Genomic DNA, 15,665 nt, shown 5'->3' with positions numbered 1-15,665 from the left:
TTATTGCCGGGCGCAGTGGCTCATGCCTGTAATCCCAGCACTTTGGGAGGCCGAGTTGGGCAGATCACCTGAGGTCGGGAGTTCAAGACCAGCCTGACCAACATGGTGTAACCCCTTCTCTACTAAAAATACAAAATTAGCTGAGGCGGGAGAATTGCTTGAACCTGGGAGGTGGAGGTTGGGAGGTTGCAGTGAGCCAAGATCACACCACTGCACTCCAGCCTGGGCAACAAGAGCAAAACTCTGTCTCAAAAAAAAACTCAGTCTACCAACATATACCAGTTCTTCTCTTCTTAAGCATGACAAAATGCCATGTGGCTGAAAGTTGTAGATGCTTTAATCTGGGCTGAAAAACAACCCCTGCTTTCCCTACCCCCCATTCAATACATGCTTATCCTCAGTCAAAAAATAACAGAACCTCCCATTGATGTTTTTCCCATGGCAGGCGTTTGTTGAGAATTATCCACAGTTCAAGAAAATGTCTGGGACTGTTTCAAAGCATGTGACAGTGGTTGGAGAACTATCTCGATTGGTCAGTGAGCGGAATCTGCTGGAGGTTTCAGAGGTTGAGCAAGAACTGGCCTGTCAAAATGACCATTCTAGTGCTCTCCAGGTCAGTCCAATTTGATGAGCACCTACTATGTGTAAGGTACTGTGCCAGGCAGAGCAAGAGATAAAAAGGCAAGTAATCCTTCTTCATCAACATGGAATTTAGTCCGACAAGGAGCTGAGATGAGAATACAAATTAATATTATTTAAGATAGATCTATAAAAAGAGCCACAAGAGAAGTGTAATGTGCAATTCCCAAGGGTTCAGTTAATTAGTATGAGGGCAGCCTAGTCTACTAGAAAGAGCACCAAACTAGAATCAGAAGATCTAGATTGGAGTGTTTGGTATACCACTTACAGGCTTTGTGACATGGAGCTGTTGACTTAATCTCTGAGCCAGTTTCATTATTTGTAAAATAGGTATATTAATACTTATCTCACAGAGTGGTTAGGAAGACTTTAAAAGATAAAACGTATATTAAAATGTATTATCTAAGTTTTTTCATTATTGAAGATCTGCTTTTCATCGCACCAACATATTAATGCCTGCTATATGTATATACTACTGCTGTGAGGATCTGAGTACAAAGATGAATAAAATACTACATTACAGTAGGGGAGAAATTTAAACCAGCAATTGTAATACCAAGCACTATGTGCTATATTAGAGGTATTTACAAAGGAATATGGAAATACGGAGGAAGGACAACTGTTTTCCCCAAGGATGAGGCTTCTTAGCACTTCTTAGGGAAAATAACATCAAGCAGGGAAAAGGAAGAAACATTCTCAGCAGAGAGAATGCAGGCATGAAGATGTGAAGAAATAAATATTGATATATATATATTTTTTCTATATATATATAAAATATTTATATTTGAAATATACATATATTTAAATATATATATGGGAACAGAGAATAGTTCAGTGTGGCTAGTCCAGGATACAAGATGAGTGGTCTTAGACTGGAAAGACTGACTGAAGCCAGGTTATGGCCATTGGAAGGAAGTTGGGCTTTAATCTTAAAATGATGGGGGCTCCCAGAGGATTTTAGAAGAATAGCAACATAATCAGACTCTGGCCTCAAGAGATGTTGTATAGTCTAGTTGAAGAGACAAAACTAAAGCACAAGAAAAAATTAGATAATGTTTCAAGATGAGAATTAATTAAGTCATAATTGTAATACTGACTGTAACAGGTTTTGAGGTTATTAGGAACAGTTCTTAGAGAAGGCAAGATTTGGTTGGACCACAAAGAATGAATAGAATTTGGGGGAGGAGTTCAGTCAGGAACAGCAAAAGCAAAGATGTAGAAATATGCAGGAAGTAATAAACAGTTTGACCTGTAGAGAGTGAGTATGAAACAGAATTAAATAAAATTGAATTGGTAAACAAAAAACAGTTTACAAGCTTTATGAAGAGGCTTGTAAGAATTTATACCTGCTGAGATAAGCAAAGAGATCCAGTATAGGATCTTATGTAGAAAGTTCAGGTGATGAAGGCAGTATTTTAGGAAATGTAACCTAGTAAGGATGCTTTAGAGGTGAAAAAACATGTCAGATAGACTTGTAGACTTACAGTGATAGTAGTAAAAATGTACAGCAAAGGGCAGAACTGAAAAACATTTCAAAAGGAGAAGAATTAGACGACAGGCTGGATATAAAGATAGAATAAATCAGAGGTAATTCCATGTTTCCTGAGAAATGACAAAGTATGATGTCACTGACAAGTAATTTAGGAATACGAGTCCTTTAGGAAATAGCCATTTCTAAGCCACTTATAAGAAGCACATTTCCCTGTTAATAGGGCCCTACATTCTAAAGCTTAGCTTCTTTCTTTCCCAGCTACAGTTCCGCTTTATTCTATAAAATAATGCCAACCTGTTATATTGGAAACAACTCAGGTTTTGGACCCAGACTGGCTTGGCTTATATCCTACCTCTCCTTACCAAAGTTTCTTTGGGAAAATTACTTGATTTGCCCAAGTCTTGGGGATAATGATTTCAAACTTTCAGACTGTTACGATGACTCAATGAGATATGTAAAATGCTTCACATGTAATAGGTGCTTTGTAAATGTTGGTTCCCTTCCTCTAAGCATGATTTTTTTTGTTTACAGATAGTGCAAACAAAAGAAAGAAGTCTACCTGTGGGTGCTCTAGTTATACCAGGGTCTTTACTGGGATTTATTGTTGTTGGGTTTTGGATCAGAACCTAAAGTCGCATTCTTTTTAATGACTAAATAGTATCCTTTGTAAAGATGTATCCTAATCTATTTAACTTGGCCTTTAAACAACACTACTAATAGTATTTTGTAGTTGTTTTGTGGGCCTAATAGAAATGTCCTGATATTTATCACAAAAAATGGGTTTTCTGCCTCTTATTAAATAAAAAACAAAATTGTGTCCCATAACTAAATTTAAATTTCTTATATTTCTTTATCATTTGATTTTTCCCTTGAAAACAGTAGAACCAGACTTAATCACTAGCCAGTTTTACTGTCTTTATTTGTATCTCTCTACATATGGAAAGCAATTAGAAAAAGTTCTTGTAATAACTTGTCTGAAACTCTATTTTTGTGTTCACTTTAAAAGAAAAATAGTCACTTTAAAAATATAAATTCTATTTGTGATCCACTTTTTATTTTTAGAACTTATCTTTTGAAGGTTTTCTTGTCTAGGGTATTGGGATTTTACAGTGAGCAGTTGATTTGGAGTCCCCCATCATAAAGGACTTCTTTGGCAACATAACTTAAATAGTCTATAAAGGGATCTTTTGTTTGATAGTAAGTGGATGTCAGGGGCCTGACTTCTAGAGGGGTTATAGCATTCCTTGGCTTGACCTTAGATGATAATACGTCATGAAGCAATGAAATGAGATTTGTGAGTAGAGATGGGGTTTGCTTTATTGAATAGTAAATATCATGACAAGAAAAAAAAGTTCATGTATTGCTAAAAGTTAACTTAAAAATTGCTGCCATTCTAACCATTATTTTGTAGGCTAATGAAAATTTCATTTAGAAAGAATTTCACTAGAACCAAAGTGAAATTTACTACCACTGAAACGTATACATATCCTCAGAAGAGATTTGATTAGTAATGAAGATTTGCCATACCATAAAGAAAAGCATCTTTAGAAAGTGAGCAATTCCACCCTTACCATCCTCCCCATACCCTGCCCCCCATGCCCAGCCTGTGTTGTCATATCACAGCTTTTCATTTGGAGAGAGGAACCAGTCTATTTTATATTTTTTCCTGACCTTTTGTAAAGATCTCAAATCATCCTGTTAATGATACATAATAAGGACTCAATAAATATTTATTAGAAAAATGAAGAGGAAGAGCTCTATTTGAAGCAGTATAGAGTAGTGGCTAAGAGCTTGGGCCTTTGATGGCTTGGGTTTGAAAATAATTCCTAACCACTCTAAACCTCAGTCCTTTTGTCTATAAAGGGGGAAAAATAACAGTACTTACCTCAAAATTGTTGTGAGAGTGCAATGAGCTAATACATGTAAAACACTTATGGTACTTGGTACTTACAGCTTTCAAGAAATATTAACTACCAACATTAAGAGTATTATTATTTGATGGTACATTTAATTTTCTTAATGGCATCCAAGACATGTTTTTTAGTTCAGTGATAGCCTTGTATCTCTCTGATTTCAGAAAAGTTTTTGGTTTTTTTATGTGTGTGTTTTGTTTTGTTTTGTTTTGTTTTGCCACTCATTAAAATTGTAAGAAAAGTGGTTGGGATGTATTGAACTGACTGACAATTTTACTTTGATTAATTAAATGTAAAAATGATCCTTTTACTCTAAAACAACTTTTAGCCAGTATTTTAGAAACAGTATTGATCAGCAGAAGATCTACTGCAAAGCTCAATTTTATGTTGACTAGTCCTTAAGAAAAGGAATACTGGCTCCGATGTATTTACCAGTCAGTAGAATTGGGTCTTGTCTGCTTTCTGTCATTTTTCCCTGATAAGCTTTTTATATTCCCACAACACTGTTCTCTCAAACTGTTAGGCTCATTTTTATCAGATCAGCATGTGGAAGACTTCTGCCAATTCCATCTTACTGTCCTAATATGTTGGTTTATTTTGTTATTCTCTGACTTTACTACATTAATATAGTAGATAACAAAGAAGGGATCCTGTTCTTTAGGTTAAACTAAAACAAAAAAAATGGAGACTATCTTTATTACCAAGACCATCTGTAATCTGTATAATAGTTTAAAATGTGTGTATGTCATAATGATTTCTTCTTGCTGTGCTGCTTCATCATAGTTTTGGTAGAAGAAAACAAAAGTAGAAAGGATTTAGCCAGAAACAATGGAAGAATCTCTACATATCAGAAAAGAAGAATGGTTTTCTTGTTGATGTCTTACAGATGAATGTTAGTTCCTTTAGGAAACTTGATCTCCAAAGACACTATTTTTGCTTTGCTTTGGTTTGCTTTTCTTTCCCTATTCCTTGATTAGGCCCACACAAATGTTAGAGTTCAGTGCAAGGTTTTTGAATCCTGTCTTAAGTAGATGACAATTTTCTGTTTTGCTCTTTACTCAGTCATTGTTATAATGTGACAGTGTCGTTTTCTAATAGTCACAAGGCTGATAGAAAATTTAATAAGAGAAACCAAAAAATTATATAATTCAGTTAATTTCCAACAGATAAATACTACTGTGTAGCATATACCTGCTTTGTAATTATAAGCCTCTCTGATTCTTTTTTCTCCTCTTCTCTGGTTAGTGCCCTGAAATCTCAATGTAATGTATGCCACTATCAATCAAGTTGACAAGTCAAATAGTTATGAGGGGAATCCTTGAAAATGAAGTCAAAGGATAAAGTGGGATCAAGGCAGACAAAAAGTCCTGTGTCTCCAAGGACTGATACAGCTGAAAGAAAAGAAAGAACTCAGCTTGTACCTACAGGTTTCTTTTCATGAGAGAATAGATGCCTCTAGCTAGAACATGGACCTGAGCCATGAGTTGGGTCCTAAGGGCTCAAAAATAGGCAAAATAATTACTCACAGTAAGCCTGGTCAGATCTGGGCCAAGTCCTCAATAGAGAACTAAGAGTCAAGCCAGACAATCTAAATACCAGTACCAAGTCTCAAGGAATGGAAGTGGATTTTTTTTATGATTGATGCATAATGATTGTACAGATTTATGGAATACAATGTGATGTTTTAATACATGTATACATTGTGTAATGATCAAATCAAGGTAATTAACATAGCCATCACCTTAAACATTTGTCATTTCTTTGCGATAAGAACATTTAAAAACCTCTCTTCTAGCTATTTTGATGTATGTAATACATTATTGTTAACTCTATTCATCCTACTATGCAATAGAACACCAGAACATATTCCTGCTATCTAACTGTAGCTTTGTACCTATTAACCAATTTCTAACCACCCCCATCCTTCACCATCCCATCCTCTGGTAACTGCTATTCTGCTCTCTACTTCTATGAGTTCAATGAGAACAACTTTTTAGATTCTACATGTGAGTAAGATCGTGCACTATTTGTCCTGTGACTGGTTTATTTCACTTAATATAAGTCCTCCAGGTTAATCTGTTTTGCCACAATGACAGGATTTCGTTCTATTTCATGGCTGAATAATAAATATTTATATATATACACACACACCTATACATATATATGCGCTGCATTTTCTTTTCCCTTTTTTTTTTTTTTTTTTTTTGAGACAGGGTTTGCCTCTATCGCCCAGGCTAGAGGGTAGTGGTGCAATCTTGGCTCCCTACGACTTCTGCCTCCCAGGCTCAAGCTACTTTCCCACCTCAGCCTCCCCAGTAGCTGGGACTACAGGCGTACACCGCCATGCCCAGCTAATTTTTGTATTTTTGTAGAGATAGAATTTCACCATGTTGTCCAGGCTGGTCTCCAGCTCCTGAGCTCAAGCAGTCCACCTGCATCAGCCTCCCAAAGTGCTGGGATTACAGACCTGAGCCACCGTGCCCGATCTAAATACTGCATTTTCTTGATCCATTCGTCTGTTGATGGACATTTAGGTTGATTTCATATCTTGGCTATTTTGAATAGTGCTGCAGTAAACATAGGAGTGCAGATATCTCTTCAACATACTGATTTCATTTCCTTTGGATATATACCAAGTAGTTGGATTGCTAAATCATATAGTAGTTCTATTTTTAATTCTTTAAGGAGCCTTCATACTGTTTTTCATAATGGCTGTACTAATTTACATTCCCACCAGTTGTGTGTAAGCGTTCTTATTTCTCCACGTCATCACCAACACTTACTATCTCTAATAAGAAACAGCCAAGAGTCAAGATCCAAGTGAAGGTAACTAGAAAAGGGCAGAGACTGATTACTGCAAATAGTCTTTGACTGTCATCATACCAGTTTTGTGAATTTATAGTTACTTGGATTTCTCAGATTTGCTTAACAGTACAGAGACAGATCAGCCAGAAAAGGTGGTAAGAGAGTAACTGCAAGGGCAGGAAATGAGACATTGTGCCTATAAGAAAAGTAACAACAGAAATCCCAAATGGGATTTCTTTTCTTTTTAAAAAATTTTTTTTTAATTTTTATTTATTTATTTGAAACAGTTTCACTCTGTCGCCCAGGCTGGAGTATAGTGGCATGTAATCTCAGCTCACTGCAACCTCCGCCTCCCAGGTTCAAGCAATTCTCCTGTCTCAGCCTGTTGAGTAGCTGAGACTACAGGCGCCCGCCACTACATCCTGCTAATTTTTTGTATTTTTAGTAGAGACGGAGTTTCACCATGTTGGCCAGGCTGGTCTCGAACTCCTGACCTCAAGTGATCCACCTACCTCGGCCTCACAAATTGTTGGGATTACAGGCGTGAGCCATGGCACCCGGCCCCCAACAGGATTTCTTAATGTTTTAAACTTACGCTGTTGATTGAGATACATACATAATTTGTACCTGAAATTTCTTCATATTATAGTAGAAAATAGTGGAACTTTTGAACAGATACCCTAAATGAGCTGTATTCCATGGCTGCTCTAGGGGAAAGATACCATGAAAGGAAAAAAATAAGAAAAATCTTACCAATTTGGGATCGAAATCTACAGAAGAGAAGTTTCTCCCTTTTTAATCCTTAAGGATGATGGTAGTGAAATAGTAACCCAAAAAATCAACAATAGAAATCTCTCTCAGAGAACTCTGTACTTGAAACCTACATGGGAGGTTCCCCATTATCATCATAGTCCCTAGTCAGTGTGAACAGAAGAGCTCTTAGACATTGGACATGGTTGTTGTCAGGTACAAAAGAGATAATGTATGTGAAAGCATTTTGTAAGTTGTAAAGTAATCATATAGTTGATAGTTATGTCCTCAGAATTCAGTGCCCTTCAAGGCTCTTGCCAGCCTTTCAAACCAAGCCATTTTGTCCTCTGATTTCCATATTTATTTTGATAGTGCCACTGATTTTAGTCTGTCACACTGGTTCCAATACTTACTGATTCTTCGGGACCTTTGGCAAGTGTCACCTCTATGAAGTCTTTCCTAATTTCTCAACAACCCAATATACTTTCTCTTCCCCTTTCTCTCCCCTTCCTCTTTTGCACTGATTTTCAGCTTTTGCTTTTTTTTTTGTTTTTTGCATACATATGTTTCTGTTATAACACCACATATTTGTTCCTGAAAAACCTCACGTTCTATAAAAACATGCACTAAAAAAAGGGTTATGAGAATATAGGGTTATAAGCAGACTACTTAAAATCTACATGACTATAAAAAGAAAGAAAAAATTCATATAATTTTTTAATCAGAGCCCCAATAAAAACAGTAACAATTGTAATAAAAATACTAGCATGGTTAAATCTCCACCAGCATTTGCACCTAGAAATAGAGCCAGTCCGTCCTCTGCAGCCTTATTCCTGGGGCTCATGTTTTCTTCAGATGATAAGGTCTTGAAAATACTCGCTTCTCATAAAGACTACTTTGTCAAAATTAAAAATACCATATGGAGATAGCTTTCTTTATCAATCAGTGTTTGATTGTTATTTTGTTTTGTTTTGCTTTTTTACACAGTGCAATATATTTGCATCCTTTTTATTTGCACTTGCCCTTTCCCCATATAGCATAACACAGTGGAAAGTGCAACAGTTCTTGAAGCTACAAAACCAGATACTTCTTGCAGAACACACTTCTGTAGGATTATCATCTTTTTTTCTTAAGGTATTGGTAAGGCTTCCCCTTTAATCATAAGAAAGCCTATCCATTCTAGAAAAATTACGTATGAACCAATATGCCTTCTGTGTTAAACTGACACCATTTCCATATTTATCCATCCCACAGAACTAAAGTACATTAAAGAAACATGTATATAGCAGAATAAATTATATTACTTTGATCATCCTTCACCCCATTGACTGAACTCACTGGGGACAGGAATTGTCTTTAACTTATCTGTGTGCCTGCAACAGTGCATGACATACTGCCTTATGGGGACTCAAAAGTATTTGTTGACTTGAATTAAATTATTTGTTCTGCTGCATAATAAATATAAATCTGTACTATATGGAAGGTCCTGAATATGAGGATTAAAAAACGTAAACATGGCTTCTCCTGGCCTCCTTTCCTATCGGTACCTGCCTCTTAAAATCATTAAGTACTAAATCTAGAGATTACATGCTATTACATACTCATCTCTGTCAACCATGTTGAGACATGTTCTGATGCTTCTTAGAGATCGAGCCCAGTCTGTGTAAAATTCTACCAACTTGTCTCCATTTCATTGGTCAATCATTAATACTAAGAGGAAGCAGTAGGGTTTGCAAATCAGCTAGTCAGTTTTGTTGTGCCGTATTGATTCAAGTCGTGGAAATAGTAAGTGTTCCTTCTTTCAGCAAGGAAATTACAACTTCAGCTCTTGGAAAAGAAAAGTGGAACTATCCATTATTAAATTCATTTTTGTCCTAAAGCAATTACAATGGAAATATATTTCCTTATTTAATTCTTACCTTGGACAAAAGGCATTTAATTTTCTATAGTTGAGACAGTTGCTAAGTGTATGACTTATAATTGTCATAGCAGTGATGTATCACTACCATTCAATAATTAAGGCATTGTACAACAGATGACTCAAGTGAAAGGGGGATAAATATGAGTTCTATCTTTCTTCAGAATATAAAAAGGCTTCTGCAGAACCCCAAAGTGACAGAGTTTGATGCTGCTCGCCTGGTGATGCTTTATGCTTTACATTATGAGCGACACAGCAGCAATAGCCTGCCAGGACTAATGATGGACCTCAGGAATAAAGGTGTTTCTGAGAAGTATCGAAAGGTAACCAGTTTCCATATTAGCCCACCAAACAGGAACCAACTCTGTTATATTCTTAGCTCTAACAAATGATAAATCATACTGTTTTTATTTACAGAAATGTATAATTCTGTCTTTTCATTTTTGTTTCCTTAATAAAATTATTTTCTTATGAAATGGGCTTCCTGATGCCTAAGCAATCAAAATTTGCTTCTCTTTCTTAATAGCTCGTGTCTGCAGTTGTTGAATATGGTGGTAAACGAGTCAGAGGAAGTGACCTCTTCAGCCCCAAAGATGCTGTGGCTATCACCAAACAATTCCTCAAAGGACTGAAGGTATAGACATCTCCTCTATGCTCTCCTGAGTGAGAACAGTTGAAGCCCCTGAGGCTGAGAGTGAATGAATATGATCTTCAAAATATCTTGAAGATTGCTGCTAATTTAGTACTATGTCAGTTAAATGAAATTAAAACTGGCATCCTCTTGAAAGCTTTTTCTTTTAGTGCTTTCTGTATTAGAGCTGTATCAGCATTGGACCAAATAGCTGAGCAGGAAATAACTGGAGATATTTCCAGGAGATAAGAAGAAAAAGACCAAGAGTTCTGTTAGTCACAGATATTTTACGCCATTTGTTTATAATTAAAGATTTTTTAGGTAGTTTATCTTCATATAATTTTGAAGGAAATTAAAGATGAAGCAAACATTTGATCTTTTAAAAATACTAACCTGTTTTCTTAAAATACTCAAAAATTAATTCTAATCTGCTAGCCTTTCTTTTTTTTTTTTCAAGACGGAGTCTCACTGTGTCTCCCAGGCTGGAGTGCAGTGGCGTGATCTCGGCTCACTGCAAGCTCCGCCTCCCGGGTTTTATGCCATTCTCCTGCCTCAGCCTCTCGAGTAGCTGGGACTACAGGCGTGCACCACCTACGCCCAGCTAATTTTTTTTGTATTTTTAGTAGAGATGGAGTTTCACCGTGTTAGCCAGGATGGTCTCGAACTCCTGACCTTGTGATCTGCCTGCCTCGGCCTCCCAAAGTGCTGGGATTACAGGCGTGAGCCACCGCACCCGGCAGCGTTTCTTATGTTTCCTGAAGTTTTTCTATTTTCCTGGGTATTTCCAGTCTTTTTTATACATGATCCTTTCCTTTTATTTGCTCTACCTATCATTTAACATTTCACAAAAGGGTGAGAGACAATGAAGACATGATAAAGTATTTAAGCAATTCCATTTTTAAAAAATCCTTTACAATAACTAGCCCTAAATTACAGAGTAATTTTTATGAGATTAGAACATTTCTAGCTGATTAAAATAATTTTTAAATTTCCCACAGTTCCTAAATCTGTTTCCCACAGTTATTTAAATCTATCCCATGAAATCTCTATTGAGTGTATGTCCTTTTCTGATATGAGTATTATTAATTCTTGTATTGCCAGTTTCCCAAAAATGACATAAGAACCATTTTCCCCTGTTTTAGGGAGTAGAAAATGTATATACACAGCATCAACCTTTCCTACATGAAACCCTGGATCATCTCATCAAAGGAAGGCTTAAGGAAAACCTATATCCTTATCTAGGCCCCAGCACACTCAGAGACAGGTAAGCTAACAAAGATATTAATAATAAAAGCCAGAAACACTGAACAAACAGAAAATTTAGAGTAATGTTAAGGACTAAAGCTGAGGTTATAGCATTCTGCTCCTCCTTTCTTCTGTTAAGATTCTTTTGGTTTTACATATGTCAGCATTAGATATGAATGCCCCTGCTAAGTCTGAAACATTTATTTCTTTTGTACGAAAGAAACAAGTGTTTTGGAGAGCCTCAAATCCTTCTGTATTTCAGTATCAGACCGGTTTACTTATGCCATTTAAGGTTCTGTTCGATGGCATCTGGCATTTGGTGTTTCAAACATTAAGGCCAAAAATAGGCTTGCTGCTTGATTGCCATCCAGAGCAGGTTGTTACTATTTTTGGTGAGGACTGGACTTTGCCAAATGTTGCCAGCACACAAACTGAGAGACCTAATTAATAAAGGCCATTTGTTACACAGAAGCAAAGGATGGCTTTCTTTTTGAGTATTAACTAAAGGAAGCAATAATTGTCATCTTAATCCAGTGGTTAATTTTTAATAAAAACAAAACTTGTCCAGAACAACTTATTTAGGCCAACCTGAAATTTTAAATATTGTATACATAAATTCTACCTAGTTAAAAATTATATTTTTTTTTTTGTTGGACCACATGTTATCTAAAGGGGCTAACATATATATTTGAATCCTATTGGATAGATTAATGTGAAAATTTTAGTGTTGACATAATTCTTCTATTATTTCAGTTAATAAACATCTAAGAGCCTTGGAAGTATAGTGTTTTATAAACATAATGAGATTCTGAATGGGAAAAATGTTTTGAGATACACAGGTGATTCTTTTATGTGATAAAGTGTATTTTTTCACTTTGTCCTTTAAAAAATTTTTTTCTGTAATTTGGTACAGAACAGAAAAAAAAATCATCTTTTAAAAGTCCAAGGTTGAGAGGAAGAACATTTGGTGTTAAATTCAGAGAGTACACTCATTCAGATAAAATGTTTAAGGACCTTGGGATCAAGATTCAGAAATGTCAGCTAAGTGGGAAGAATGAACACCAGCCCAAAGTTATGCACCTATCTGAGAGGCTTTTTAAAAAACAACTATTCTTGAGCTTTTGCATTAATGTGATAAATAAAAACATTTATTTGTGTATGAATTTATATAAGAATTACTGAACAAGAAATTATTTATTACCAAAGGAAAACCATAGGCCACCAGAAGAATATACTGTATATGATCAGTACACAGCAGAAAACCTTTCTAATTTACATAATTCATTCCCACACAAAGCTCAAAATTATATTCCTTGAACAAAATGCACATTTATCAGTTGTCAACATCTGTTACCATTTGTCGCTATAACCTAAGTATGCATATAGTTAATAATTCAATTGCTTTGTCCTTTTATACAACAGATGTTGATTGAATGCTTTCAGTATGTCAAGAGCTGTTGTAGATGCTGGCAATATAGAAGTGACAGGAAAGACAAGGTACCCGCCCTCAAATAACTTACATAGAGACAATGAGTAAACAAGTAAACAAATGAAGAATATAATTTTAATAAGTGCTATCCAGGAAATAAATAGGGTAATGAGCTTCAAAGTAATTGTAGGGGTGGGGAGGACTACTTTAGATGGAGAGAGAACCTCTCTGAGAGGTGATATTTAAGATGAGCTTTGAGTCATAAGAAAGAACCAGACCAGGCACGGTGGCTCACACCTGTAATCCCAACGCTTTGGGAGGCCAGAGCGGGAGGATCACCTGAGGTCAGTAGTTTGAACCAGGCTGACCAACATGGCAAAACCCCATCTCTACTAAAACTACAAAAATTAGCCTGGCCTGGGTAGCAGGTGCCTGTAATCCCAGCTACTCAGGAGGCTGAGGTAGAAGAATCGCTTGAACCTGGGAGGTGGAGGTTGCAGTGAGCTGAGATTGCACCATTGCACTCCAGCCTGGGCGACAGAGTGAGACCCCATCTCAACAACAACAAAAAAAAGCAATCACACGATGATTAGGAGAAAAAGCATCCAAAGCAGAGGGAAACACCAGAGCAAAGGTCTTGAAGAAAGAGAGAATTTGGCAAGTTAATGGAACAGAAGGGAGCCCTGCTTAGCTGGAGCATAGTGAATAAGGAGGAAATAAGAGGTTGAAAGATAGGCAGGGTTGGATCACATCGGTTCTCGAAGACCCTAGTAAAGAGATTTTGTTTTACTGTCATAGGAAGCCATTGAAGAGTTAAGCATATGAGTAACATGAACTTAATTGTGTTTTAAAAGATATTTGTGGTGAGAATGGATTATTGAAGGCAAAAATAGAAGCAGAGAGACTACTGAGGAGATGACTGCAGTAGTCCAGGTGAGAAATGGAAGTGGTTAGGGTAGGAGGCTGAGAGAGAAGCCAGAATCAATAGACGTATTTAATGGCACAGATTTATGGAACAAGGGTAAGAGAGAAGTCAAGAATAACTCTCAGGCTTTGAGGAGAAACAGAGTTTTGTTGTTCAGTTGGAGATGTCTATTAGATAACAAGTAGAAATGTCACATATTGAGAGTTGACAAAAATATTAGTAATATTAAAACCTCTGGAAATTTTGAACTGCTCCAGATTAAACATGGAAAAGGCAACTAGTTGGGGAAATGGAAACAAGAGGAGAGTGTATTGGATCATGAGAAAGGTATTGGTGAATGAATTGGAGATTTGATGAGGCCAAAGAATTATTACAGAAGAGTATTAGTATAGGTAAATTGGAAGTTGAGAGATAGTTATTGGATAAAGATATTTTGAATTCAAGATTTCATAGGGGGTTCAGATACTTGTAACGAAGAAGTTTAGATTGTAAGCATGGATGTGGGTGGTTGTAGTGGGTAGAACAAAAGATCAGGATTGGTAAGGAGACCAGGATGTTAGATGAGTAATCCACAGTGATGTTGAAGTCACTGAAAATCTTGAAAAGAGAAGGAGAAAAAGGAGGACAAGTAAGCCGGAGCTAAAGTCTTCACGGAATAAAAGTGACCAGGAAAGGAGGTCAGGAGAAAACGGTGCAACTACATTATGAGCTTCTAAGATAGTGGAAATTTTGAAGGAAGAAGGCAAAGAAATGGTTACAAAACTACAGTGGGTGTCACAGAACATACCTATACCACCTCCTGGCCATGCCTAACAGAAGGAATACTGCAAAGGACTTGAAAATACTCTTATTTACCAATTCTACTTCTAAAAGCTTACTGTATAGATATTCCTGCACAAGTACACAAAGATACTTAAGCCAGGATGTTCACTGAAGTAATAGCAAAAAAACTAGGAACAAGCTAAATATCTATTAATAGAGGGCTGGTTACCTAAACTACAGTACAATGCTACGTATTCTTTTTTTTTTAATGACATAACTCCTCATGGGTGATATGCAAAGCTTTTTAAGATAGATAGAAAAGCAGGATGTTATAACATTTCTTTTTTTTGTTTTTTTTTTTTTTTGAGATGGAGTCTTGCTGTGTCACCCAGGCTGGAGTGCAGTGGTGCCATCTCGGCTCACTACAATCCCTGCCTCCTGGATTCAAGATTCTCCTGCCTCAGCCTCCTGAGTAGCTGGGATTACAGGTGCGTACCACCATGCCTGGCTAATTTTTGTATTTTTAGTAGAGATGGGGTCTCACCATGTTGGTCAGGCTAGTCTCGAACTCCTGACCTCATGATCCGCCTGCCTTGGCCTCCCAAAGTGCTGGGATTGCAGGCATGAGCCACTGTGCCCAGCCATAACATTTCTTTTGGGTAAAAAAAACTGTGTAATCCTGGGTGCAGTGGCTCATGCCTGTAATCCCAGCACTTTGGGAGGCCGAGGCGGGCAGATTCTTTGAGGTCAGGAGTTCGAGACCAGCCTGGCCAACATGGTGAAACCCTGTCTCTACTAAAAATGCAAAAATTAGCCAGGCGTGGTGGCATGCACCTGTAGTCCCAGCTACTCAGGAGGCTGAGTCAGGAGAATCACTTGAACCAGGGAGGTGGAGGTTGCAGTGAGCCAAGATTGTGCCATTATACACCAGCCTGGGTGATAGAGTAAGACTCCGTCTCAAAACAAAACAAAAGTGTACATGTATATAAATATGTGCTTCACTATACATATGTATGTATATTATATATAATATATTTTATATTTTTACAAGCACATATATGTATAAATACAGTAACTCTTTTTGTTAGTTTGTTTTTTTGAGACGGGGTCTGGCTCTGTAGCCCAGACTAGAGAGTGGTGGCATGATTTCAGCTCA

At 36.9% G+C, this 15,665-nt stretch overlaps 1 protein-coding gene across 6 annotated transcripts in view; it reads left to right on the top strand.

The window, feature by feature from the left end:
• The window catches only part of VPS45 (vacuolar protein sorting 45 homolog), a 77,835-nt gene that overhangs the window by 14,517 nt on the left and 47,653 nt on the right, over window positions 1-15,665 (top strand). Inside the window, exons 10-14 of one of the 6 annotated variants that reach the window (XR_008494865.2) lie at window positions 446-613; window positions 9,682-9,840; window positions 10,044-10,151; window positions 11,291-11,412; window positions 12,816-12,890. Coding sequence is in view for 5 of the 6 variants with exons in the window: in XM_054455844.2 (XP_054311819.1) it covers window positions 446-613; window positions 9,682-9,840; window positions 10,044-10,151; window positions 11,291-11,412; window positions 12,307-12,331 (582 nt within the window). In the remaining variant the exon portion in view is untranslated. Of the gene's footprint in view, window positions 1-445; window positions 614-9,681; window positions 9,841-10,043; window positions 10,152-11,290; window positions 11,413-12,306; window positions 12,714-12,815; window positions 14,993-15,665 lie in introns of those variants that run through there. The other 5 variants (XM_063663903.1, XM_054455844.2, XM_054455833.2 and 2 more) reach the window with 5 other exon arrangements.

The sequence above is a fragment of the Pongo pygmaeus genome, chromosome 1 (genome assembly GCF_028885625.2).
Source record: "Pongo pygmaeus isolate AG05252 chromosome 1, NHGRI_mPonPyg2-v2.0_pri, whole genome shotgun sequence".
NCBI classification, from domain to species: Eukaryota; Metazoa; Chordata; class Mammalia; order Primates; family Hominidae; genus Pongo; species Pongo pygmaeus.
The sequence above is the reverse complement of the archived record's forward strand: the minus strand, read 5'-3'. Positions and strand labels throughout refer to the sequence as shown.